General features: G+C 38.9%; 1 protein-coding gene across 4 annotated transcripts in view; it reads right to left on the minus strand.

Moving 5' to 3' along the window:
- Nucleotides 1-26,853, minus strand: part of EEFSEC (eukaryotic elongation factor, selenocysteine-tRNA specific) — a 128,192-nt gene that overhangs the window by 92,506 nt on the left and 8,833 nt on the right. For 3 of the 4 annotated variants that reach the window (XR_008468658.1, XM_054215908.1, XM_054215909.1), the window contains exon 2: nt 1,182-1,389. Coding sequence is in view for 3 of the 4 variants with exons in the window: in XM_054215908.1 (XP_054071883.1) it covers nt 1,182-1,389 (208 nt within the window). In the remaining variant the exon portion in view is untranslated. Of the gene's footprint in view, nt 1-1,181; nt 1,390-5,107; nt 5,261-26,853 lie in introns of all 4 variants that reach the window. The other variant, XM_054215910.1, reaches the window with a different exon arrangement.

A 26,853-nucleotide genomic window follows, 5' to 3' on the forward strand; every position in this document is an offset into this window, starting at 1 on the left:
CAAAATTTTAAAAGAACAACAAAATAAAAATGAGCAGTATATTAAGATAAACTCATAAAAATCATTATCATCTTGGCATAGATGAGAAACAGATACAAAATAACTATTAATTGTAATGTTGCTTAATTCACATTCTATATATCAACATTTCAAACAACCAAATAAAACCATAAGAAAGTCATTAGATAATTATCTCTAAATTTTTATTAACGTCATTATCTCAGTGCTGTCCCCATTAGGATTACCTGTGAGTTTCATCAGTAAACTCACAGCTATAAAAAACTGTTGATCCAAAATGCTTTGAGCTATTGCAGGTGTCTCCTTTCCCCAGCTCCCCTAAAACAAGGGGCTGCAAACTACAGAGAAAACCAAGCCACCCTGTATTTATTTGCCCTTAAACCAATAATTCCAAGAGAGAATTGAAAGTTGCAGGGTTCTGTCTAAGTTCACAAGAGAGTTTCACATTCTTGGTGACCTCTGAAACATTCCCAGCAAAAAGAACAGACCCAAGAGCAACACGGGAGCTAGAAAGACACCAAGGGCTCTGCAGTCACTACTGTGGCAGTGGCACAGTTGAAATGGAAGCTGCATTTCAATTTGTGGAACCAGTAAATGAGTATTGTGTCTGTACTGTATCTTCCCACTTCATAACAGCCTTATTTCCACTCACGAATTTCGCTGCACTCCACTCATTATGGACGCCTCAATTAATTTACCTAAACAGGACTAACAAACATCATCCCAGCCAGAGCCACATTACATCATATAAACATCCATCGTTCTGTTTTCCCTGGTTAGGTTGATCATTTTTTTGACCCTCATTTAAAGAAAAACCCTAACATTTTCTTTCCAACAACCAAAAAAACGTCAGTTTTTCACCCAGTTCTGGGTATTCTGGCTTTGTTTTACCCAGTCTCCCAAACAGCCCTTTAAACAGAAACGCTTCATTATAGGAAAGTATTTCTCTACACATGATACTTGCAGTTGCAAATTCAGGACTGCATTTGAGTTTCTGATAGTCTTCCCACTCATCATCTTTGCTAGCCGTTTCTCTGTTTGTATTTCACCTAGTGGGGGCCAGATTTGGTGTGTTTAGGAGCACGTTGGAAGGGAAACGTGGCTGAAATATTTTTATTAAACATTTTGTTACGAGTTAGTTGTTAATATCACTGTTAACTTACTTTGTGTTTTCCAAGGTCTTCTGCATTTTCTTAGTCATCTTCTCAATGGCACTTTGCCTCTTCCCCTCTGGAAGGAGATCTATTTTGTTCAGAACTACCACCATCTTCTGGCAGGCAATTTGCCCAATTACCAAGCACTCTGCTGACTGCGTCTGCATCCCTTTTGTCACATCTATTACAAGCATCATCAAATCAATAATCTGGGCACCTGGAGGAGAATTCAGAGTCAGTATTGCAGCAGCATAAAGATATTAAGGAACATTTTCTCGAATAGTTTCCATAAAAACTGTCAGGACATGTAAAAACGCCCAGAAACATGAATAAAACATAGGTCAAAGCAAGGACCGAATGCCGGCTGTGTTTGAAAATAAGACCTCAGAAATTTAAGCTATTATATGCTACCATCAGATCATAAAAAAAAAATACGGAAGCATACAATAGCTTATATATTCTTCTATATTAACAGTTCAAGTTTAAGGATGTTATGATTAAAAAAAACAACCAAACACAACAAACCTAAGAAAACTACCCCTGCAGCAACACAAGCATGACATTTGTGTCAATTAAAAGGTAATCTAAGAGCTAAATAAGAATATGGTGCAGCCAGAGAAACACGCAACAGCATCGCAGACAGTTGCACATGCAGAGCGACCCCAGTAAGAGCCAACTACATGCCCCAACACTACGTCTGCAATCCTCAGTCCCCACCTGCTTCCCACCGTTCCTTCTTTCACAGTCCAGAATTTGATAAAGTGAAAACAAGATGACCCCACTTGGGCTTACCCCAAGTCTAAATAAATTCCCACAATCCCTCAAGGTGAGGGAAAGGTGATTTAAGCCCTGCAATATGTTGTCGTTCACCCCCAATCTACATAACTTGAATATGTACCTTCGTACACATCCACAAACAGATCCAATTCTTAGATCTCTTCAAGAAAAGTTTGCGACGTTTTAGGCTGAAGTTACCTAGCATGCTTATGGATTATTTTTATTTTGGTTTTCAAAATATTGTTGCCATGAACCCTTAATCCTTTGATTGAAGTAACCTGAATTTCATGGATTTAAATAAGTTTTCAAGGAAGCTTTTGATGATTGTTGGGCCTTCCACTAATTACATTCAGAATTTTCTCGTCTCCAGGTAACTGAAATACTCTGAATGCCAGAAGAGCGCAACGGACTTCAGTGCTGAGAAGGTTTAAACATAAAACAAAATCTAAAGCTGAACAACCAGAAAGTCGTATGTCAAAAAATACATTTTGAAAAATGATCGAAGTTACAAATTGTGCAAAATTGCTGCATTCTAAAATTAAGTACTTTAAATATTTGCCTTAAGCTTTTGATCAGAAGAACAAGAAATCGATACAACTGGTCCTTGTTCCTTTGCCCTCTCCAGCCTTCCTCCCCCTTCCACTTTTTTTTTTTTTTTTTTAAAAAGCTTTTACAATGGCTATGACAACAGCTACCCTTGTTCGTAATTCCCATGAACTCAGGAGAGGAAGTCATTCTGAGGTTGAAGTGCATGGGTGAGTGGGTGGGTGGGAGCAACAACACGAAAAAAAAAATTATGGTTACAACAAATGACTATTTTCAACCTACCAAAGCTTTCATCTTGTAATAACAAATGCTAAACCCTTCAGAGCACTAGTTGGATAATTATGACATTTCCAAAGTTCCTGCAGAATTTTCACCAATCATTTCAAATATCTCTCCATAACAAATTGAAGATAGACTTTATCTCTTCAAAAGTATTTTTAATTTTTATTGTTTCAAGAATTGTGTTAATCTAGAACTTGCTTAAATTAGAATACAAGCATCATGAAGGCTCAGACTTCATACCCCACACAGAAGGGCAGACCTAAAGGAGCGGAAGCGAGAGGAATGAACAACTTGAAAATAGTTCAAGTGGGACAAAATGCTGAACAATCAGAATGCAGGCACTTTTGTGAGTACATACAGCAGGGTTGGTTTTTTTCAAACTTAATACAACACATATATTTAATATTAAACTAAACCACATAGTAATTTTTACTACCCAGGTGACATCCTTAAAATAAATGGGAATTAATAATTAATAAACCATCAAGTCAAATTAATTATTAAATACTATTAAAAGTGCATCTAGTAAAATAACAAAACTGCAGCTTAAGTTTTGTCTAACTCTGCTATGACACCACTGGAGCACAGCAATCCTGATGCTCCAGAATTAAGCCAAAATAACCAGATCCAAATCTGGCTTAGAAAAGGCTGCCCGATAAGATGCATTGTATGTGGTGTATGGTGATAAGATGCATTATATGTGGTATATGGTGTCTCTTCACCCCAACAGGAGACAAAATCTGCTCTGAAACTGTTATATGCTGTTTCAGTACAAGTTATCTTGAACCACTAAATCAACTGCTCTGAATACATTTGTTATAAAGCAAATACTTGTAATGGCTGTATTTGTTAATCTATTAGCAACACTTTAAAAGAGCTATAAAAGTCATCAGCCCAGTTGCTAGAAGGTCAAGAATGTCTAACTCGGGGCGTTTCAGAGCAAAGAGATGAGTAAAGGAAAAATAATCACGACATTCCAGTCAAAAACATATTACAAGTCAAGGAAACGGCAGCATAGCCAAGCTCACAAATATGTGCCTCGGTACAACTACCGTCCCTCCCCTCCAAAGCCTTAACCTGCCAACCCGCCACAGTTCGTAGGAGATGTTGCAAGACGGTACAAGAAAGCGTGGCAAGGGGAGAGCTGGCACCCACGCAAGGTGAGAAGCTGCTGCCCTTCAACAGAGTCGTGGAACCAAGGGAAAGATCAAGACAGCACCGACAGAAATACTTTAACTGCACTCTCCTCCAGGCATGAGGGCATTTTGTACATGTCTACTCGTGCATATCAAGACGTGAATGCTCAAGTTTACAGGACCCTTGGGTAACAAGATGGAAAAAAAAAAAAAAGCAGCTGAGATTGTTTCACAACTTTCCTCTTTGAGTTGTTTAATAGGCCACCTTTGACAACTCACCTTCTTCCCAATCCCTCAAGTCTTCTAGAGGGTTCTACATTTTGTTTTATTCTATAACCCACTTCCTTAGTTGCCCTTCATCCATGCATAATAGTTCATTAAATACTAAAATGAAATAACCTAGGGAAGTCAAAACAAAGTACACAGGGATTCACAAATGTAACATTTCTAATCAGGAAAGCTGCCAAGACACTTGGAACACGGTGACAAAACTATAAACCCACCACCACCCCAAACGTGGAACATCTCATTCAGTACACTTTTTCCTCATAGCATGTAAATAGCAGTAATAGCAGACTAAGAATATGTTTAACTTCCTATTCACTACTTAAATAATCCCTATCACACTAGTAATCAATCAACTCACTATCACATTGGTTTTCAGTCAACAAGAGCAACACTCCTGAAAAATTTTTTACAGCAGAGCAAGATTTAACCAGGAAAGGTGAAGTGAGGATGGACTATCTCGAAGTAATCTCACTTGGGAAGACCTTTCAACTGAGACATAAAAATATTACAGCCATCCCAAATGGAGACCCCAAAAACAATACCAAAAGAAAGTGAGAGTATCCCTCAAACCTGCACTGTCTGACCACAGACCACCTGCCGTGAGCTCTTGCGTGAAATGGAACAAAGAAAGAACTGAAACGCTTTGCTTTTGCTCAAAAAAGGAGACAAGATACGGTCCTACACAGTTAAGAAGAGTGATATGGAAGAGATGAGTGTTCCTCAAGCCCTCAAAGCAGGCAAACAGCCTGAAACTACCTTGAATGAAGCAGACACATGCAAAGGACAGGATGCGCAGCAATTAAGAAAAACATTTTATCTGCGTTGAAGCAGGTCATATAGAAACAATAATAAAGTTAAACCAAGGTATTCAAACGATCCCCCCTAGAGAAAAAACAGGGGTGTAACCTTTCATTTGCTGTTTCATCTATGAAAGAGGTGTTCAAGAACGCTCAGAAAGATAAAAAGTCCTCCTGACGTGCGATTTCTCACTTTGTTGGAAAATGAAAGATCGGCTATCAGAGAATCCTTCGCGTGATGACACACAGCTCAGATGTAGCCCTGTAACGACCAAACGAAACAAACTAGTTGTCATCAGAAAACACAAGGGGGTGGGGAAAGATGGGAATTATATTGCAAGATAAGCAGCTAAACCACAGCGAAAACACAAAGTAAAGTAGATAGCCCGAGTGAAGAAAAACAAACCAGAAAGATAACACGTGAACAGAGAGCATCTGGATGACAGCCAGATACAGAGAAAACGCAATAAGACCGGCCGCACAGCATCCCAGAGAAAAGACCGCAAGAAGTGCCGGCCACACTCCTTTGTACCACAGAAGTGCCAGGGAACACAGAACTCACAGGTACTAAGAAAAACACCTTCACGGAGAACACAAAGAAAAAGTCCAGTCCCTGCTTTGACAATCACATCCATCCCGCTCTTGTTTCTGAATTTTGGGGAGTATCGCATTATAAACAATCATGAGGGAAGTAATTTGTTACTCTTCACTCATCGGACTAGTTCAACCAGAGATGTCACAGATTATGACAAGTTTCAGAAGGCAGCAGCCACCAGCCAGTCAGTTTCCCTAAACTGGCCATCGGCTCGGTCTCTCCAAGGGAAGAGCGAAATGATACCACGTGCAACACATCGTTCATAGCCAGCTCTCGCTCTTGATTCTGAAAGAACTCCCTGGCTGCTGTCTGAGCACACTGAAAAAGAGAGATGACCCAGAAGAACAGTATGCATTAAAAAAAAAAAAATAAAAAAATTGTACTGATGAACTTTTAAACTTTAGGAGAAAATTTATTGCATTTATGTTATTTAGTGTATTCTGTCTTCAAACCCTTACTGACACAAGAAGAAAGGGCTGCCCAGAGCTCTGGGCGACAAGGCTGCAGACCTTCACCCCCCGCATCAGATTCACTCCTCAAATGTGTTAAGTGTTGTCACACCCACCTTTGATTTCCACACAGCTTATACAAATAAAGCACACTTGATTTTGCTCACAGAAGCTGAAGTAGGCATACTCCGCAGTGTTTACATGCTATGTCTCACATCCTTGTGCAAAAGCATGCAATTAGTAAAACCAGATCCAGTATTCACAGGAAAACACCATGTGAGTAACCCAGCCTACAGGCTGCATTTTTAAAAACTGTAAAGCACTATAATCGCCATGTTTATTTTGGAACAGAACGTTACATCTTCTTTAACAAATCTCCTTCAACCTCGGTCACAGAAGTTGCTGCAGTTCTGCGTGTACAGGAACTCAAAACCCCGTCTGTTTGTGCAACCTGTTGCACACTTGTAAACCACGTACCCAAACTCCCAGGCTGAGCTGTGCATAGAGAGAGCCGTACAGCAAAGCACAACATTTGCAGTATGTTTAAGAGAGTATCATGAGGTCTAGAGTAAAAAAAAAAACCACCGTCCCAAAACATTCCAGCCTCTCATATTAATTTATCAGTTCCAAAAGCTTATTACTACTTTATTATATGGGCACTGTATACCCCCTTTCAGAGCCCTTTGGTTATAAACTCCAAGCACTAAAGTGTCGCAAAGTGTAAAGCAATTTCATCCTTACTGAAAAGGAGACCCAAAAGGCATTTTCAATAAATGGGCGGAATCTCAATTGTTTTCCCTTCAACAGATGTAGATCAAGAATATCAGAGCACTTAAAAGTACTACTATTTCGGCAACTGTTAAGTTTAGTATTCCATTAGATTCCCCACAATCCATCAATATAAAGCAACTTGGCTTTATATATACATATATATATATAAAAACCAGTAAAACCTGGGCCAGTGGGGGGAAGAGGAGGGGGGCTGAGTCCTGCATGAGCGAGTGGGAGGTTTCGCACGCCGCACCGGCACAGAACACAAGCACAGATTCTGACTCCTGCCTTCTTTAAGCTACTGGGTCCCGTTCTCTTTGTGGTAATCTTTTTAACTGACTTTGCACAAACAGTACAACTCCTGTTCACAGGCACCGAGAGGAAGCAGAAAATGGAATTTGAAATGTAAAAATAAAATAATTGTGGGCCATGGGCTATAATTTGATTTCATGCTTTACAAGGAAATGAAAGGGGACTTCCTTAAACATACCTTTTTTTTTTTTTTAAATATGCTTTTTACCATGTTAGGATTTCCTCCAGTGCAGAAGAGAAAATAGGATTGTAGAAAATGTACCGTTCTCAAGTATCATTGCTACTCAGGGGCAAAGCTCTGTTTTAATGTGCACTTCCCATTCTGGGGAAGAGGAAATTCTTCAATTAATAAACCGGGTGGACTGAGGCGAGTTTTTAAGGTTTAATCAATTTCATCTGCACATAGGATAAAAAGACTGACTATTCTACCATTTTTGCCTCCCCTATTCCCCTTTCAAAAAAATAATAAAATCAATGTTTTATTTTAAATTCTTTGAGGTTAGTATCTCCTGTCTCAGGAAATATTGTCTATATCATGCAGTGAGTATGAAACTTCCCCCTTCCCACCCACTCCCCCTTTTTTTTTTTTTAAGAATCTTTATTCAGAAACAACTAAATTATTCTCTGCTTTCATATACAGTAACACCTGGGGAGATGCTACAAGTCACACAGGATTTTGCCAGGCACCTTCGGGGAGGGCATTGTGATGAATAAGGAAGATGTTTTACAGGATAGGAAATCTCCCCAAATTTAAACAGAAATAGGAGGTGTGAGGGGGGAGAGAGACACGCACAACTGGAGGGCATGAATTACTCATGAAGAAACCCTCTGTAAAGCAATGCAAATCACGGATCAAAACCGATACCACAACTTTCGTTAGGAAATGCTTTGAAAAGAACAGGAACTGGTGGAGTTCAAGCGTCCCACCACCGTTTCCCAGACATGCTGTTCCTAAAGCTTTCAGCAGCTGTATGCACAAGCGGGGAGCCGAGCAGCTTCCAACTCCGGACAGCTTGGAATATCTCTGATGGTGAGGGTCAGACTGGCAACCCACAAGACTTCTTTCTGAATGCACAGTAAAGCTCAGAATTATATGCATTATATTTGATTTCTGAACAATAAAGAAACCGCTGGTTGCACAAATTCCCTTTAAATTAAAACCAGCCACTAAGGCCTTTCCTAAATTGAGAGCTACAAAGAGAAAGCAGGATGACCAGAAGGGCATAATTCCAAGTTGTCCATTTCTTGTATGTCAAATAACCTGTCTTTTACAGTCATTTATTTGTAATCCTGCGTTTGAGACTGCTACAAATAGTAAGTGATGGAAAGAGATAATTGCTAATAAGGAATAAAAGGGTTCTTTTGCAAAAGACCTCACAGAAAATCCACTTGGAATATACTTTATACTTCATCTCCCAAACGAACCAGTGAGCAATACTGTTCTGAAGAGGATAAAGGCAATGAAGGCCTCTGCCCTCTCCTTTGTCAAGTCATCCAAGGATCTTACGTGTTTGAATATGTTCTAACTACATGTCAGAAAAAAGTCTGTGTTCTTCAAAGGGAGGAAAAGCCTATAATGATTAGAGTATGTCAATAAGCTTGATTGGCCATGCTGAAGTAGCACGAACAAAGCTGATAAGGCCCTCCATGAAGGTCACGCCAAGAAAGACTGAGGCATATCTTCCAATAATTTATTATTCCATGCTGATCTAGCTATTGCAATATTGCACTTGGGAATAAGCTTATATTAAAAGGATGACTTATTGATGGGGGGAAAAAAAAATAATCTACAAACCTTAAAGTGAAAACTCTCTCAAAAAAGCATTACAACACAGGAAGAAAGAAGGTCATCATGAGATCCTTTGCAAGACTTCACAGAATGTACAGAGTCCCGCGTTGCCTTTAGCCTCTTCAGAGAAGTGCTGTACCCTCGGGTCGTCTATGAAGCCCTAAATGATCTTGGGAAATGTGACCCACTTAGAGATGGCTGACCCACCTTTAAGGGGTAAAACCAGATGACTTCCAGAGGCAGCTTCCAACTGAACTATTTTATGAGGAGACAGTGCTATAAGAGGGGAAAACACTCTAAAAAACCACAAGAGTAAAGAACAAGACTTATCCATATGCATTTTCTAGGGACACCTGGAGATCTTAGGCTTAAGTAATTCATTATTACGGGAAGGTAAGTTTCGGGCAGAACAGCTATGCATGCAGACCAATTATTTTAAAGTCCATCTCTTCCCCCCTCTCCAAGTGTTTTATTTTTACCACAGAGTAAATAATACTTTGAATAAGTTTTCTCGCTGCATGCTTCTGGTTACCGTCTCTGAAATACGTGTGAAACTTTGTAATTTAGGTATCAGAATAATTTCCTACACTTTTCCTCCCCTCTCCCCAACACAAACAGAAGCTAAGTACACCTGACCTTCCCTCGGCCTGCCCACAAGCAAGAGCAGCACAAGTAAGGATACATGGACAAGTACGCGTACTTGTACACGGAAGGATACCAGCAAGCCGCAACTAAGGATACATGCTGCTATAGACAAGGAAAGGCTCCATTTCACTTTAAGCATACTTTCAGAAGCATGAGAGTAGATATTTTTTTTTTCCCCCCTTCACTTCCATTGTAAAGTTAAAACATGCAAGTCAAAAAAACACATTTCTACTGATGTAGTTTCAAGCCAGGGCAATCAGATGCTTTACTTTGCTATTATAGTAATCTCCGTAGCTATTTGCATGTAGTCAGCTACCTAGAAGCAGTCATCAGTGAAGCGGAGCACACTGAGAAGGTATTCACGCTGGCACACCCTGGCGACAGAGGCTGCAGTTCTGCAAGCCGGGAAGTTCCTGCTCCCACCTCCACTTCCCCAACACCACGCTCATCCTCCCACAGGGCTCCCACAGCTCACGGATGGTCTGATGAAAGGCAAAGTTGAAGCTCAGACCGAGTCAGGTTCAACTCGGCAACACCAGACAGCTCTCCTCGGGGTTAGTGAGGTGACACAGGGCTTCAGGGAGAGGCCGAGTTGGCACAAGGGAGGCAGCGGGACCAAACAGCCAGGAGCTGCAGAGGGGAAAAGAGGGAAGAGCAAAGCAACCACCCTGCTTCCAGGGACAGGACACTGCTGCAGGCCAAGCCGTTCGTGAAACAGCAGCCTGAGGAACTTCAGAGACACTTAAAGCTGAATAAGTGGTCAATGTATTGTTAAGAAGTGTTGGAAGAAAGTTAAGTACACCCGTATTTACACAAAACTAGTGCTATTACTTTAGAAAATTGCAAAAAGACAGTCATTATGTCCTGTTCAATGCAAAGTTGTTTTATGTTTAGAAGCAGTCAAAAAAGTATTAGATTGTATACGCGGTGTACATTGAAATAAAATACTGCCTTTAGTTGTAATCACTTTCTGAAAAAGGAATCTGAAAGATAAAGTGGCTTAAAAAAAGGAAACAAGACAAATGCAGTTAAGTTCTTCACATACAACTTCATTTACAAAGAAAAATCCATGTTAACAGCATGCAATGACAAAAGCACGTGAAGCTGAGCAAGAGAAGGGAAATAAAACACCTCTATTGAAAGAGCACAATCAATTATATAATGGTAAATCGCACAACAATCCCAAACTCAGTGCTGCTAGATACCCTTTGCCTTCAGACAAATGAAAATACAGATCCGATATTTACGCAATTAAGATTTTTAAAGCTACATCCAGCTGGATGAAGTTTCATTGTTTATAAAACATTGTAAGAGGCATTAGGAAGAAACTTAAAGCAAGGGACACTTCGTTCCATCATTGACTTTCCTGCTTTGACCCTCTGAACCATTCACGTTGACTGTTTCCAAAGAAAATGTAACAAATTAGATGAGTAACTATTAGGGTCTGGCATTTCAATTCCTGTTCTTCAAAATATTTCTGAAGAAAACCAGAATATCACCACAAATGAGAATGCTCTCCCCTCATTGTCTATAGGAAAGTAAACAACCCTTGCCCCATAACAAGAAATGCCATGTTATACGTAGCACGCGTAAAAATCGAGGTAGGGCACCATATGAGAGAAGACATCGTCTTTCCACATGTAAAGTCCTTTACTGTAACATCACCTATTACCAGTTCTGAATTTCTATACTGACAAGGCACAAACTGGACAGAGTCCAAAAAGAGACCTCTGCTTCTTTTAAGGCTGAAAGCATTAATTGTGGTAGGGTTTAAAAAAGCCTACATATCTTGAAAAAGCAACAAGCGTTCTGAGTAGACACAGATGACTGCTACAAAAAAAAGTTAGCGTTTGCTGAATTACACAACCGCATGGCATTTCAGCTGCATTAATTTCTTTCTTGGCTTGAAGTTGAAAGTGCATAAATCGTGAATTAGTTAGCAAACATTAACTTTTTAAAGTGTCATTCATATATATATGTATATGCAAATACAGATACCAGTAAAGCTGGAAAGTTAAATATTTAGGATACTGCACAAAGCTAAAGTAAAAGTTACCTAACATTTTAGACTGAATGTCATTATACTGTTCATCATCCTTGGAGTACAACCCATGGCACATAGTAGGAAAAACAGTTATTTCATACATTTGAAAGCAAAACAAAGCACAGAAGAAAACAACTGGGTTGTTACCATTTGGGTTGTAACTTCTTTTTTTTTTTCCCTACATGCCTGTAATTACATTTCTAGCACAAAAAGGTTCAGTTCCATGACTTGGCATCCAGACTATAAAACAGCTCAACAAGAAAAAGTCACATCCGATTTCTGGGTTGCCAAGTGACATATGAAAATAGCACCTATAATTCCACTGATTCATATCAGACTCAAATTTAGAGGTTCACAATGAAGCACCCTGTTCCTTCTGTCTAGAGTTGTTGAGTTCATAAAACAAGGTTTCTGAAACAATGTGGCAATAAGTTGTACCGTAAATCAACACTATACATTCATGCTTCAGGAAAAAGAAAGGTGCAAAATAAAAAAAATGGATACTCGCAAAACCCCAACTTTGACCTCCTCCGATGATATTGCGCACTCAAGGCCCTGATGAGTGATTAGTTCAAGTTTCAGACTTCTTATTCAGAGGTATTTTGCTTTGGTATCAAGACCACATGTGTTTTTGCACTGCTCTGAAGAACTAAATATAACATAACATTACACTTGAGCCTTACATAGTGACCGTAAATGGCCCCTGAAGGTCCATAAAAGTCTTTACAGTAAACACTGAAAAGCAAACAGGACAGAAGAAACAAGATAAAATATACCCTTTTTATAGTCTTGACTCATATCAGCTTTACATTTGCTCTCTACAAGATTTCCCACCAAGGTATAGAAAAAACCAAACTAAATATTTGCATACAATAATGCTAAATATATTGGGAAAAAAGATTACTACAAGGTACAGCCATTCTGCCCGCTCCATCTCTCAAGGAGTACAGACAGACATCATCTGTGAAGCTGTTGCCAAGACCAGAAGAGGAATAATGGCTAAACAGAATAAAAGGAATCAAGTATCTGAAAGAATTATGAAGGCACTGAACCCGCAAGAACGAGGACATGAGCCCATCCCCAGTTCTCCCAGACTTCCACCCATCTGGAGTCTTCTACTGCATCTTCTAAAGGCTCAGTTCGCACCAGGCTCGGTTCACACCAGACAGAAACAGACAATTTTTCCAGCTTCCAGAATGTTGCACCTGAGGTTTCTCCACTAATGATAAACACTTGAGTGTGGAGACAAACACTGAGTAAAATTCCTGCTAACTCCTGGATACCACAGGATCCTAAGGCTTCAGTTACAGAAAGATACAGCTATATACCTATCATTATGAATTACAACAGTCGTATAAAGCCAGGTTTGTACTGCAGAGAGAAAAGTGGTACTTTAAAGATGACTGCAATAACTTGATAGAGTTTCCAAGGTTGTTTCAGGGAGAGAAGTGTAGTACATAAACCGGCAAACACAAGTACCTACATGCACACATTTTCCTTCAAACCCGTTAGCTGGCAGAGAACTTCAGTATTAGCTTTTCATAAAATTTAACACAGTTTTCCAAGAACAGCACAGCTAACTGAAATTATTCTTAACCGACGTGTGTTCATTTTTCGTATGTATTTGACTGTAATATTACATATAGGCCCAGTACTGGACTCAGGGAGGTAGGGGGAACCAGACACCTGAATAACAACTACAAAGTTCCTATAAATTCTATTCTCTATCAGTAATATTTCACACTCAGCTCTTCATCTTTTCAAGTTCTTTTAAAATGCTTACAAGATGATATCGTTAACATTAGCATATTTAGGATTCAATCATATCTACGCCCGTGTTGCAATACAAAATGAAATAGCACACTTCAGAAATCCTTACACAAGCAAAACACAACTCAAGCCCTTGATTAGCTCAGGATAAAAAGAATGTGCTCTACTTAATGACTAACTAGTTGGGTTTTTTTCCTCCCAAAGGACTGTTACTACAGAGCATCTATTGCCTCCCTCTGGGTGCTTAAGAGAATTACTGAATTATGAACATCTTGGAACATGTTACAATTTTTAAAGCATATTTTAGTCAGTTTAATATTAGGTAACAGTAAGACTTTTTTGCTTTGTGTTAACTTCTTAAAGTCCTGCCTAGCCAAAGGATATCTCACTCTGAGTTCTTACTCGTTCTTCTGTCCTATCTTTGAAAGATCAGTCTAGCAAAAAGTTTCCTGCAGCAGTCATAAGAAATAAGGACCACCATCACACCAGGTGTAGGTAGACAAACCTGAATATACGTTTAGACCTGTCACTCTGAACTTGCACATCCTATAAAGAGCAGTTTGCAGGTAGTTGGCAAGCAGGTATGAAACTTGTACCTTAGAGATCCTGCCAAACCACCTCGAATTCACGACTCCCTTAAACTTTTCTCTGCTTAAATTCAACATTTAAGCCAACTACTCTGAAGATCATGAAATGCTCAGGAAAACCCAAGAAACACGCAAATTAACACTGATCACAGAAATTTGTTGCTAGATTCTCTTCTCTCCGCCTCTCCGTCAATTCAAGAACATCAATCTTATAGTGCACCTGCAGCATTAGACTGCTCAAGAAACACCAATAAGAAATTGATTTTAAACCTTGTACAGATTGAGAGCACATTTCTACGAGACTAACAAAAATAAATTTTCTTGAACAATTCTGCAAGTCACCAATCCAAAAGTAAAGCTCCAATTTATCAGATTCTAAATCATTCTTCCACAAAAAAGAAAACCCGGGTTCTGTGTAAAGCTTGAAATAAATGAACGTGATTCTACTCTCAAAAGCAATGCAAGCCTTAAGCTACCTTGTTCTCTGTCTTTGAAATAAAGTATCCAAAAGTCATGAACTCCACACCAAGGAGCTTGTTTTGAACTAAAAAACAGAACTATTACACTTTTCACAACACGGAACAAAACACGCTGCCCCAACAGAAAAGTTATGGCAGGCTAAAGGAAGATTCGTGCACAGTACTCAGGTATTTTTCATCCAAGGATGCTGAACAAGGTTATTTTTTTTTTAAAGAGAAGAAATTAAGAGTTTACAATTCTCCTTCCCCCAAAAAAACTTAAAGACTGCTAGAGGCAAAGAAAAAAAGCATTCTTTAATGTTCTCTTCACCCTCCACAACACTGAAATAACATCAGTCAGGGTTATAAACATCTGTAATTGCCAGGGGAATGTACAATACATTCAGAAACTCCAGGCCCACATATCCTGTAGCTCTGCACTTCACAAACAAAAGGTTGGGGAAAGAAAGAGGGGGTGGGGTACAGGGAATAAAGGCTTAAAGATTAAAGTCACAGGCAGAGACAGACGGCTCCGTTTTTTAATAACTGAAAACACGAGTTGTGCCTGAATGTGCTCATTGTTTTATGGTGGGGGGGAGAGTCTACGCACACTGGACTGGCTGGCGACAGAACTGCCTTTGCATCAAAAACAAGATTTACAAAAAGAAAAAAAAAAAAAAAAAAAAAGACAGACACCAAACCCATGCCCTAATTTCCCCTCTTGTAATGGTTAATGATGCATTCAGGTAGAAATCAACAAGTTATCCCACCTTGCCTTTATTAAATTGGGGAAAACTTCACGACTAGAAGAAGTACCTGATTGTACCAGGCTAACGACAGGACTGAAGGGATGTCGGAAGGCTTTATGCGCTGAAGGAATACAGACCACGACAATAACAGTCATACATAACAAGCAGGCACGACTATGAAACAACTAGCTTATAAATCAATTTCTGATAGTTTATTTGCACAATAAAACCAGTGCTGCAAGGCTAAATTATGTGACCTAAGCAGATTTTTATATGGATTTAAGAAGTTTAGCTGTCATGAGGAAGTTCTTAAATCCAATTTAAAAAGTCTCAGCTATACTTTTAGCGAAACAGTTCATGAGTTGTCTTCAGTCACTAAAAAAAGCTGTTAGCTTAAAATGTTGCACTAGAGCATTGAAAAACTGAAAATGTTCGGTTTATGTTTTAAAAACAATTCTTCTCTCAAAAATCCAAGAGTATAAGATGCTTATGGCTACTCAATATCCATGATTACACACGTATTATTTTAAAATTCCATAATATACAATTTGTATAAGGACATTTTTTATTCTAAAAGGGGAAATACTTATTTATTTCAGTGAAGAGATTTCTGTAGGTTAGATCCCACCAGTGCCCAGGAACCCATCTGCAGTTGAACGCCACCACCAGGTGCCAATGGACACAGGTAAACAAGCAGCCTAAACACATAAAAATAAAAAACGTTACATCTTTCTTTCACTTTTATTCTAATCCAGCCTAAGATGTTACTATAACAGAGCTTTTGTTTTACTGTATTATTTTTTTTTTTTTTTACCTGCCAGCTTTACTTTAAATATAGACAGAAAGGAGATAATTCAACAAGACAACAGGCTCTTTCATCTAAAGCCATGAGACTCCCAGTCATAACTTCTTGGGGAAGCCTAAAATAAGGAGCAGGGAGGCACACAACGGGAGTCAACGAAATGTAGTCTCTTGCCCAAAGCAAGCATGCTGTGCAGGGAGGAATCAGCGGCCACAATACACAGCTCCTTGGCCAAAAGCGTCAAACCTGGAATGCTCCAACTATCATCCCCTCTTTGTTGATGCAACACTTTTGCATCATCAGCCACTGGACATCTTGTTGAGATTAAAAATATTGTGGAGAGCTACTGTCTGTTTAGCAAAGAAAAAAAAAAACAGAGAGTCCATGTCAGAAAGGGAGGGGAAAGGAAAAGCCGAAACATGAGCTCATAAGCCTGTTATGGAGGATAAAGGCAGGCTTTGTTTTACTTTATTCATACCAAGTACGAACAAGAGACTCATCACTGCTTTGGAGCTTGAACTGCAAAATTTGTTTTGTATGCAGCACTGCCAACTTTTTTCCCCCCCTCGCATAACTAAACTACCTCTTTCTCAAAAATAGCTTCTGCTGATGCTCCAATCAAGTATTTAAGCCTAGATGAAACCTGTAAAATAGCAACGATTCTGCCCACGCTATAAATTTTGACGCTTCAGAAGCACATACAAAGGCGTTCTTTTGTAGTAAAGACAAACCTTGGTTATACAACACTTTCTGTCATGAAGTTCTCATATGCAGAAACAAGTAAGTTAAAAGATATGAATATGAAAAAACACTTGGAAGACACACTGGATACCTAGCCACTCTAAGAGTTAGGCAACGCTTATTAAATTGGACAAATTAAATCCGACTTCTCTGGACAGAAAATATTAATTCTTTTTAAAACTCTCAAATGCAGCAGCCAGTCCAAAATTGCAACACAATGTTCAAACAGTACAGTTTTTTGGGAAATCAGAGTAAAAGAACCCTAGTTAGAGAAGGTCTGTCCTCTGACAGAAACACTACCAACCAGCACTGTCTCTAAAAGAGCTCAAGGGCAATGGTAAAAGGCAGCAAGAGAAAAAGCACGGTCTGGGTTCTAGTTTCTTGCTCTTAGGAAAAGGCGAAGAGGGTGGTAATTTACCGTGTACAACCAAATTGTACATGAAAGTTTAAAAACAGCCAATTAAAGCTAACATTATGGAATGGAACTGAGGGTCCGAGTGGAACGCATTAGACACGCATTCCAGAGAATGGCTCCGGAGTCCGCCTGCGAGGCGGATACTGTACAAAGTACAAAGGGTCAAGAAGTTCTTGTGAAGGGAACCCCAGCTTTGACCAGAAGCCACGACAGCTTGCCCACGAGATGAACGTGGCACCCAGTCAGAGGATGACATCAAGGCTGTAGACCTAATTAATAGTTGGTCATCACTTGCGTTGACAGAGTGCTATGGATAGAGTTTGAAAATTACGTGAATTAAGGAAGGGCAAATCTCACTACAATTAAGACTCAAATGGAGGGGGAAAACGAGGAACAAAGACACTCACCACACCTAACAGTAATAAACACGCCTGTTTCAGTTTAAATCTCCTATACTTCTCTCATACATTCAACTAGAGCTTTCCTTCTCTGTCAAGCAGTTCAATCTAGAATGACTAAAAGACCAACCAACGTCTAGCGGGAAGTTAGGAAAGAAGGAATACTACATCTCAAGTTACTAGGACTATATTACATTTAGCCTTCAGAGTCTTCTGTATTTTGGGGCATGGTGAACCTGAATTTTGGTGAAAGCTTCTTGATTTCTGTGACAGTAATGCAGAAAACTGTTGTGCTGGTATTCCTGCTGCAGCATGTAACCAAATGGAAAAATAAAGATACAACAGTTATATTACTCCTTGTGTCATGTAACTCCATCCATACATCCATATGCAAACTGGGAAATTCATTCAACTTCATGACACACAGTTCTACAAGTCTTCTAACACTGACACCCTCACTTCCAAACCTTCACTCTCTCTCTAAAGGCCAACAGGAATTGTAGCCCTTTGCAAGAACAGCAGTGTTGTATTGAGGATGAAAAATATATATATCTTGAAAAAAAAAAAAAAGTAAGGATGTCCTCAAGAAAGACATCCTGCAAACAATCTCTGTTTTTATTCCAAGGTTTATTTCAAGCACCTGCATTACTACACAGCTACAGCAGTGCAGCACATGGAAAGAAAGAAACCTCTAAAACAAATCAGTCCCAAACAATTAAATTAAGGATGCCAGCTCTGGGAAAATAGGATACTTTCATTCTCTGCACAGATAATAAGAACCAAAGTAAACAGCAATATTTTGGAAGACAGATTTTTCTGGACACAGTCTCGCCAGTTAGTTAACCTGCATTGCTGAATATTTGTTGCTTTCTTAACTTACAAATTTCAGATGAAGAGATGAGTAGTTGAAGAGTTATGTTGCCATTAAATTGTTCTTGCTCAGGTTTTAAGAGTTAATACTGCACTAACAAGGAAAGTTTTTATATGCAAAACCACTGCAACCGTATCACTTGAAACCAAACTTAAAGCAGCCATCTCTTAGTTTATTCTCAGGTTCACTTTTACGGACTTTTCAACACTCACAAAGGCTGTAACTACTGTTTGTCGTAAAAGATAAACGTGACTCACCACTCCAATTCCAAAAAGAGAGACTTATTTTGTACTCGGTTCTCTGGCCTTCAGGCCATGGCAGACATCAGGCCCTGCCTAACAATTCCATATCAAATCATGACAATAACAAGCATTCTACATAGCTTGCCATTCCAGTAAGTCATGTCACATTGTGCCAGAGAATCTTCTCTGAGGAAGCCATTATCGAGCATATGGTATTATTTCATACTTCCTGCCAGGCCAACAGAAGGGCTTTTGACAGTATATTTATTTTTATTTTAATTTTTGCTGACTGGGATTGCACAAGATACACACCTCATTTCAGAGTAGTCCCAAGGGGTCAACAGCCGTGTAAATCTCACACCCCAGTACTTCAGGGCAAAACAAGCTATATCATGCTGGATACACTATCTAAATTGCCAATGCTACAAAACACTCCAGATATTGCAGGTTGTACGGTATTTGTGTTTCACATTAATACATTCTCCATATAATTAATAAAAGTCCACTGTAATATAAAAGGTGATGCTCTCTGTAAAGGAGGAAAGCAGCACAGAGTTTAATTACTAAATGAAACCGCACACAATACTTGCATAGTGTATTAAGAAGGGGCTGGAATTTAATGATCTATAACCACACAGAGATAAGAGACAGCAGCAATGCTTGAGGTAAACGTTTTCAACAGTACTAATAGGAGGGGAAATTGAAAAAGTTAAGGCATCGTAATTTATAAACAGATGACTTTTTAAAAAATTCAACAGCAGAGTAAGTGCCATAAAAAGATATTACAAATTTCACTGGTAGAATATTAATTTAAAAAAATATTTAAAATAATTTGAACAATTTATTTTATTATTTTAATTAAGATACTTGTGTGAATGCAGCTTTGCGGCCAACTAAGGAGCAAAATACGGACCTGGTCTGAGTTTGTACTAGTTTGGACCTTAATCCTGCAAGCTCCCTTTACAGAGTTCATTCCAACAAGGCTGCGTGGATGCAGATCACCCAGCCGGGCTTGGAACTGTTACCTCTGCAGAGCCACAAGCGCACACGGCACCTCACAGACAAACACAAAACAAGGCCCCAGCTTTAGAAACCTCACAGGCTAAGTTGCTCCCTAAAATAATGAAAATATTTTAGTCTTGGACACAGCCAGGTTATTTTATTGCTTCAAGTTTTATACTTAGGAAAGCATAGATCTTGTGATGTGAACATACAGAAACCAGCAACATACAAACCCAGTCCTTTTATCTGTAAAAACCCCTATAATTAGACAAAAAAGTTTTCTATTAGGGTATGTTGAAGAATCTCAAAAAGTGAAGTTGTTCAACACAACCCTGCACAGTAATTTCATAGTACAGCTCAAATACTATACAAAACAGAACACGCTTAGATTATCATAGATATTTCAGAATAATTCAGAGCAAGTCCCCCAGCATTTTCTCTAGGATGAATGAACAACTGAATTAAATAAAAGTGTGGACTCAAAGGCACGGGCATTTTACAAGTATTACTGGCAGTCTGTGTACATTGTTTGTGAGCAGTAACACACCTGTTGGTTAAGTAGAACATTACTCAAGATCAAAACCTTCATCAAGACCAGAGCTGTGTTTCTGTGACCAAGAAGGGTCATCAGAAGAAAAAGTACAAGAGGTCTCCCAGCTCTGCATCCCACGCTCAGCCTCCTAGGTTTCATTTGATAATTAAGAACCGCTACTTCTCCCCCAAATCTAAATCTAAATTTTCAAGCTAAAACAGAGGCTGACAACATCCCCAGGGAAGTGGGAAGAAAGCCTACAGAAAACAAAGTCTGCTCAGAACACACATTGCTCTGCCAGGCTCACGTGACGAGCTCCCAGGAATGCTGGCACTGCTCAAGTTATTCAATGGAAATACGCAACAAAGACTAAGAATCCTAGAGAAACAAGAAAATAATATGGAGTGGAAAGCAGTAATGCTTCTACTCCATAGTATGCCATACCTGTAAATTTGCATTTTCACTGCACAGTGTAACAAGCACATTTCAAGAGACCACTACGCTCAGCAAAAATTCAAAGAGCGGCAACTACAGGCACTGAGCCGTCACTATCTCACTTGGACGGGATTCCAGAAATGAAGTGTCCAGGAAATCATCTGCACTCGCTAATCAAACCTCCGTGATATGATTTCACAGGTGACCAAGAGAAGAAATTCCTAAGCAAGAATACAAAACAGTATCAAAAGTATATCAAGAATAGCCGAAGATTACACGCTTCCCTCTTCACAGAAACCCATTCTTAGATGCTTTTGCCTTTTATGAGTTGGGTTTTTTTATATTCTTAACTATTATTTTTCACATTTTGTTAGGTCTTATTTCCCCATTCACATCTTCCAGACTCCAAGAGAACAATAGATTCTAAATTAAGCTTTCTGACAGCAAGAACTAGAATTACAGAACAAGGGATGGAAAACTCAGAATGAGAATTTCACTTCAGATGAACTTAAGTAAATATGCTTCATTTGTTATCCAGCCACTTCAGTCTTCACATCAAACAATAGAGACAACTGCTGTTGAAGAACCATATAATAATAACAGAAGAGAAATACAAAGGAACTTTATTAAGTATATTCTTACTGACAATTTACTATAGACTTAAATTAAATTTTGTTAGAAGAGTTCCTTAAAGTACTCCCAATAAATTATTTTTTATTAATTATGTTTAAAGTGTCACAGTTAATCTGCTTTTGAGGAAAAAATTATTTTGCCATTTTGTTAAAATATAACATTGAAATAAAGTGTATGAAGAGGAAAAAAGGTAAGTAATATAGGTACAGAAAATGAAATAGTCTTTAATGACTGGTCTACAGAGAAGTAAAAAAAATCACATAAATAGGTATTTAATTTTTTTCCTTCCTTAATAAAGTAACACTATTCTCCATTTATATGATTTTTACCTCTAGAGTGTCCTATTAAGCAAGGTACACATTGGAGGAAAACGTGAGAGACCAGAAGGCGGGGCCGGGATTTTAAAAAACACAACTTTGGTCATTTGTAGTCTCCCTGTTTAAACATACATAATGTTCCCTGTTACTCAGAAAGATAAGAGTTAAGTGTACAGTGAGAAGATTCGCCTCTCTCGGAGCACTAGATTCTGTTGGTCCAAGGAAAATTAAATCACAGTATCTCAGAGTATACAAGTTTTGGGAAGGGCTTTACCAGCAAAATGAAAGCTTTTAAGTTTTCGGTACCAAGAAATAGCAGCAACAATCTAGTCCCTCTGCAGCAGCACTGGGAGGGCAAAGAAGCCTATTTCGGTTCTGTTAATAAACTAGAACTCAAGCTTGTATACTGTTAAACCTGAAAGCAAACTAAATAGGTACTTTTAAAACATACAAATGAAAAACATGAAACAAACAGAAAAGGCGGGTTATCAGCAACCCCACTGCCCCTGCCACAAACCATTCTACCTCGCAGTCCATCAGTGCCCACTACACTTAATCCTTATCCAATTACGACAAAAAATGAGCAAGGGCAGCTTTTAATAGTATTGAGATCCTTTTCTCCTCACTCTTACATGTACAGGAAAAACCAACATATATTTATCAAGAAATGGCTCTTCAACCCCATTTCCCACTCCACTGTCCCTCCTCTTTTCTTTCTCCCCTGACTCCCCTTGTGAAAAGGAAAAAAGATCTTTTAAATTCATTTGTGGACCTGCCAGCCTAGCAACATGAAGGAAAAATCCATTCCAACTACAAGCTTCAAGATCTGCCTGCTACACTGCTTACTCCCCTGGCACCCGGAAGAGGCATACCGTGAACCACTGATGTCCAGCAGACAAAGTCTGGAGGTGCACTTCAAAACTGAATTTCTAAAAATTCTGACTGGCAGAAAAAGCCCACCAAACTCATATATTCCACTTCTCTTCAAAAAAAACCCTCAAGTAAGATTACCATGAAAAGCAACACCAAGACTATAAACACTTCTCTGCTGCTTTCTTGCATGTTCTCACATGGCAAGGAAAAAAACCAACCTGCTGAAATTGCTAAGCATCAGCCAAATTCGATAAACCAGCCTATCTCTAACTGTAAATGCATCACTAAGATAAACGAATGTATAATTGAAGAGTACTAATCACTGCTAAATGAAATGCTGAAGTCACCAAGAAAGAGGACACCCTCGGTGATTAAAGCTCAATTTTTTTGGTTGCTCAGACTCAACAGAAGTCAAAAGACAGACTACAACTCAGCCATTTAAAATATTTTGCAATGTTCATTACCACTTAGCAGCAAAACATATTTTCCAGAATATATTTAATTTTGGAAAATTAGCTTGATGGGCTATTTTGCTGACCTACTGCAAAGTCACGTTTGCCACCTGTAAGCTAGTAACGCCCGAGCATCCTGTATTTCAGTCGCGACTGCTAACCACACAGCTTGCTTAGGAGAAGTTCTCATAAACGTACTGTTTCAGCTGAGCGGATCTTGGCTGCTTTTTTGCATCTATACTGCACTACGCTTCTGGCACCTAAAAGAATTTTTTTATTTTTTTTTTTTCTTAGGGAACAGACCCCACTTTAGCATCCTCTTAGCAGAAACACGTTTCCCATTCACAAAACCTACTTATTCCACTTGTGAACAAGCAGCACCTGAAGAGGCACTTACACAGACTGCGACAAAAATACAAATCTTTCACAGAAAGCATAACAGCTTCCGAACAGAATAACAACATCCCCAAAATGTGTGCTTTTTGATTATTTCATCCTGGTGCCCTGAAAATTTTCAGCAGTAAACACATTCGCATTTGAGATGCTATGAAGCTGTTAGCTCCCCAATACCAACTGAAAATGCTGCTGAAATATCAGATGCTGCAAATAGATATTAGACAACTTAAGCATTCTTGTAACTATTGTTCCAACTGTTCTTACATGAGCTCATAAGTTACTGCAAAAATGTTTAAAACAGTATGCATAAGCTTTGAAAGGATACTGTCAACTAATTTAAATTGCATGTTACTCAATTCCGGTTTTACCTGGGATTGCCTCGATCATATGTAAGAACGCACAAAAAAAGCTCCATAAACCCGACGTCACTTTCTGCATCATCTACAACTTTCCTAGCTACAGTCTATCATTTTCTTAATGGAACAAAAATAAAGATTTTTAAAATTCAAAGGGAAAAGAAACAAGTACAGTAACCAAAATAATTTTCAATCACTGCATCAATTTCACTACATTTCTAAAAAAAAAAAAAAAAACAGTATTCTTTTAAAATAAGTTAAGCACTTGCGGGTTGCTTGCTGCAGGGTCAGTAAAGAAACGGACAGCGAGGCTTGTGTTTAAAAAAAAACCAAAAGCTAAATTTATCTTCACTTTTGATTTGTTTGGCTTTAAGTTACAACAAAGAAAACATTAAACCCCACAAAAGCAGTGCTGGCTATAACTAGAATAATCAACTATTTCATACAGTAAATAAAGCTTCAAAACAAAAAAAGAAAACACATTTAGGGACACATAATGAAAAAAACACCCACACACCCACAATTTGTTAGTGAATACAGTTCAGTAATGAAAACACATCTGGAGATGAACCTTCTGTAAAGACTGGATTTTCAGCCCCCGATTTTGGGTTGGTTTTTTTTTTTTTTAAAAGAACTTCGCTTCAGTTCAAAACTCTTTCCTTCCCTTAAGCAAAAGAGTATTTTCTCCATGCAAGGTTTGGTACAGTTTGATTTAACCAAATATACATCTATTTTTTTTATATTGCCTCTGGATGCACTATACAGCACCACGGACAAGTGAATCTCTTCCCACAAAAGATTCCAGTTAAATAGCAATTTTGGACAGAAAAAGCTAGCATTACTGGATATCATAATACACACCAGGGAGAGTAAAGGGAGAGCTCAATTACAAACACATGGGTAAACATCACCAGGCACCACAAACTTTATCACAGCACTTGAGATAATGGGAGGATCTCAGCTGTTAGTCAGGTGAAAAGCCGACTCAGGCAGAGAAATACACATTTTGGTCCCTGCCGCAGGGTGAACACCTATCACACAGCAAACACACTTGGAGCAAAGGAGCAAAACTATTTCCTTAAACAACTTCCTCAGGGATGCCCGACTCGTGACTTTTGAATATTACTCGTGACTTTAGCAATACTGGTGGCATGCCATATACAAAGATAAATATTATCAACAATTATTTCAAGTTTTCTTATTATGGATTTTATTTTTAGGTGTATAAACACATGCATATAATGTTAGAATATTGACAGACAGCACCCAAAGTCTCAGTGTTACATGCCTGATGCAGGTTCCTTAGCTGAACAGCAGCGTTGACACTTGGGATTTTGTTGTTGTACTTTTCAGTACTTTAAACTGAACACTCATCGTCCCACTGAGATCAGGGAAAGATTCTGATACTGAGTGGTTTTAAGAATGACAATGTTTTGGGGTTTCGTTAGTCTCTAAATGCAGCCTAGACACTCAAAATTAAGAACCATTTGAAACATTTTCCTTATTCTCTGCTGAAATGCCTCTTGGTCAGTTCTTCTGACGCCTTTAAAGAATACTTTATAGATCAGAGTACAGACTCCAAAAATTTTATACTTAACACACAGTACATTATTTTTTCATAAATCTTCAAAGACGTTATGGGAGAGTATGGTTCCAAAATTGCATACGTATAGAACTGCACAATAAAGTCGAATAACACAAAATACTTATCTGAACTTTTCCATCACACAGCAACACTGATGGCACACGAATATTCCAATTTTGCAGGATCGGGCAAGCTACCTCTATAAAATTGTGTGTAATTTTTTCCATATCCACATTCACTTCCACACTTAGGTTCAGTTCATCCACAACCAGCACTACCGTACTGGTGCGATCCTTCAAGATGCCGAACACCCCCAACAAACACCGAAGTGTGAGGGTTAACAGTAACACTTGCTGATAGGTCCTAAGCCCTTTGCAATTTGGGGGAGACGCAAGTCCAGTGCTATTTCATGGCTGCAGTAGGTTAGGAGCTTACCCTTGCAAACAGATCATTCACAGAAACCTACCTCAACCCCCATTTACTATTTTTCCTTCTCTCCTATTCCAACAAATCCCCAAAACACAAGAGCTGCTACGGCTCCCCTGACTGCATGGTGCAATCACCCGGCAGCGGGTGACAGCCCGACGAGAGCAGCACAAACCCAAGAGGACTGAGACACACCACTAATACTTTACATATATGCTCCAAGCCACACTTTAAATCATTTCACACACTAGAATGTCAGCGTGGATAACCACTGCCAGAACACAACACAGAATCCCCCGAAGTCAACCACAGGTTCAGGTAATCATGACCTCCCTTTTTACAACATAAATGCATAATTTCCGCACCACTCTTTGATGAAGGGACCACAGACTTAAAAAGAGGAAACAATTACAGTCATTAGAATTTCACCCAAGCATGAGATTTAATCTCAGGCCATGGTCTTGCCAATGGCTGTGGGGGTCTCAATGGAGACAAAATTGCTCTGTGGGAGAAAAAAATGCCTCGATGATGACATTAGTCAGCAAGAGAGACTAAGCTTTGTCTTCCATCCAACGGCACGGTCAAATACAAGGAAACCATTTTCCCTCCCCCTCTCCTTGATCCTAAAAAAGAAAACTACAATAATTTTGTTTCTTTCTCTGAAACGCAGTTTTTGCATGCTTTGGAAATTTTCCTCTCCATAGCAATACTGCTGGAAGGGAAGTCTTTAATACAAGAAAAGTAGATTTAAGCATGAATAAACATCTACGACAAAAGACATTTCCCCTTGCCTAGCCTTGTTAATATAATTGGATACTTCTATCAACAATTCTGAAACACTTCTATAGCTTTTCCTTACCCAACAGGTTCTCAAAGACCATTTCAAATTTTATATATACAGGAATCATCTCTAAAGTATGCTCATTTGCTCTACAACGCGTTTAATGGAAGTAAGACAGGTGAAACTTTGCCAAACAAATCAAGGCAAAGTTCCACAATGAAAAAGAGCCCCCAAGATCTCAGAGTACCAGCTACTCTTATATGCCAACCACTTGTTGCATCCCAAATAAGACACAAAACAAAGGAAAACTTTGGCACAGAAGACAAGAAACTGCTACAGGGGATTGGATTAAATTCATTTTTCTGGCACTGAAGAAAAAGCAGATCTGCAGTGGACAAAACAACCTTCATGATCCTTCTATGGCATGGA

This window comes from Rissa tridactyla, chromosome 10, assembly GCF_028500815.1.
Source record: "Rissa tridactyla isolate bRisTri1 chromosome 10, bRisTri1.patW.cur.20221130, whole genome shotgun sequence".
NCBI classification, from domain to species: Eukaryota; Metazoa; Chordata; class Aves; order Charadriiformes; family Laridae; genus Rissa; species Rissa tridactyla.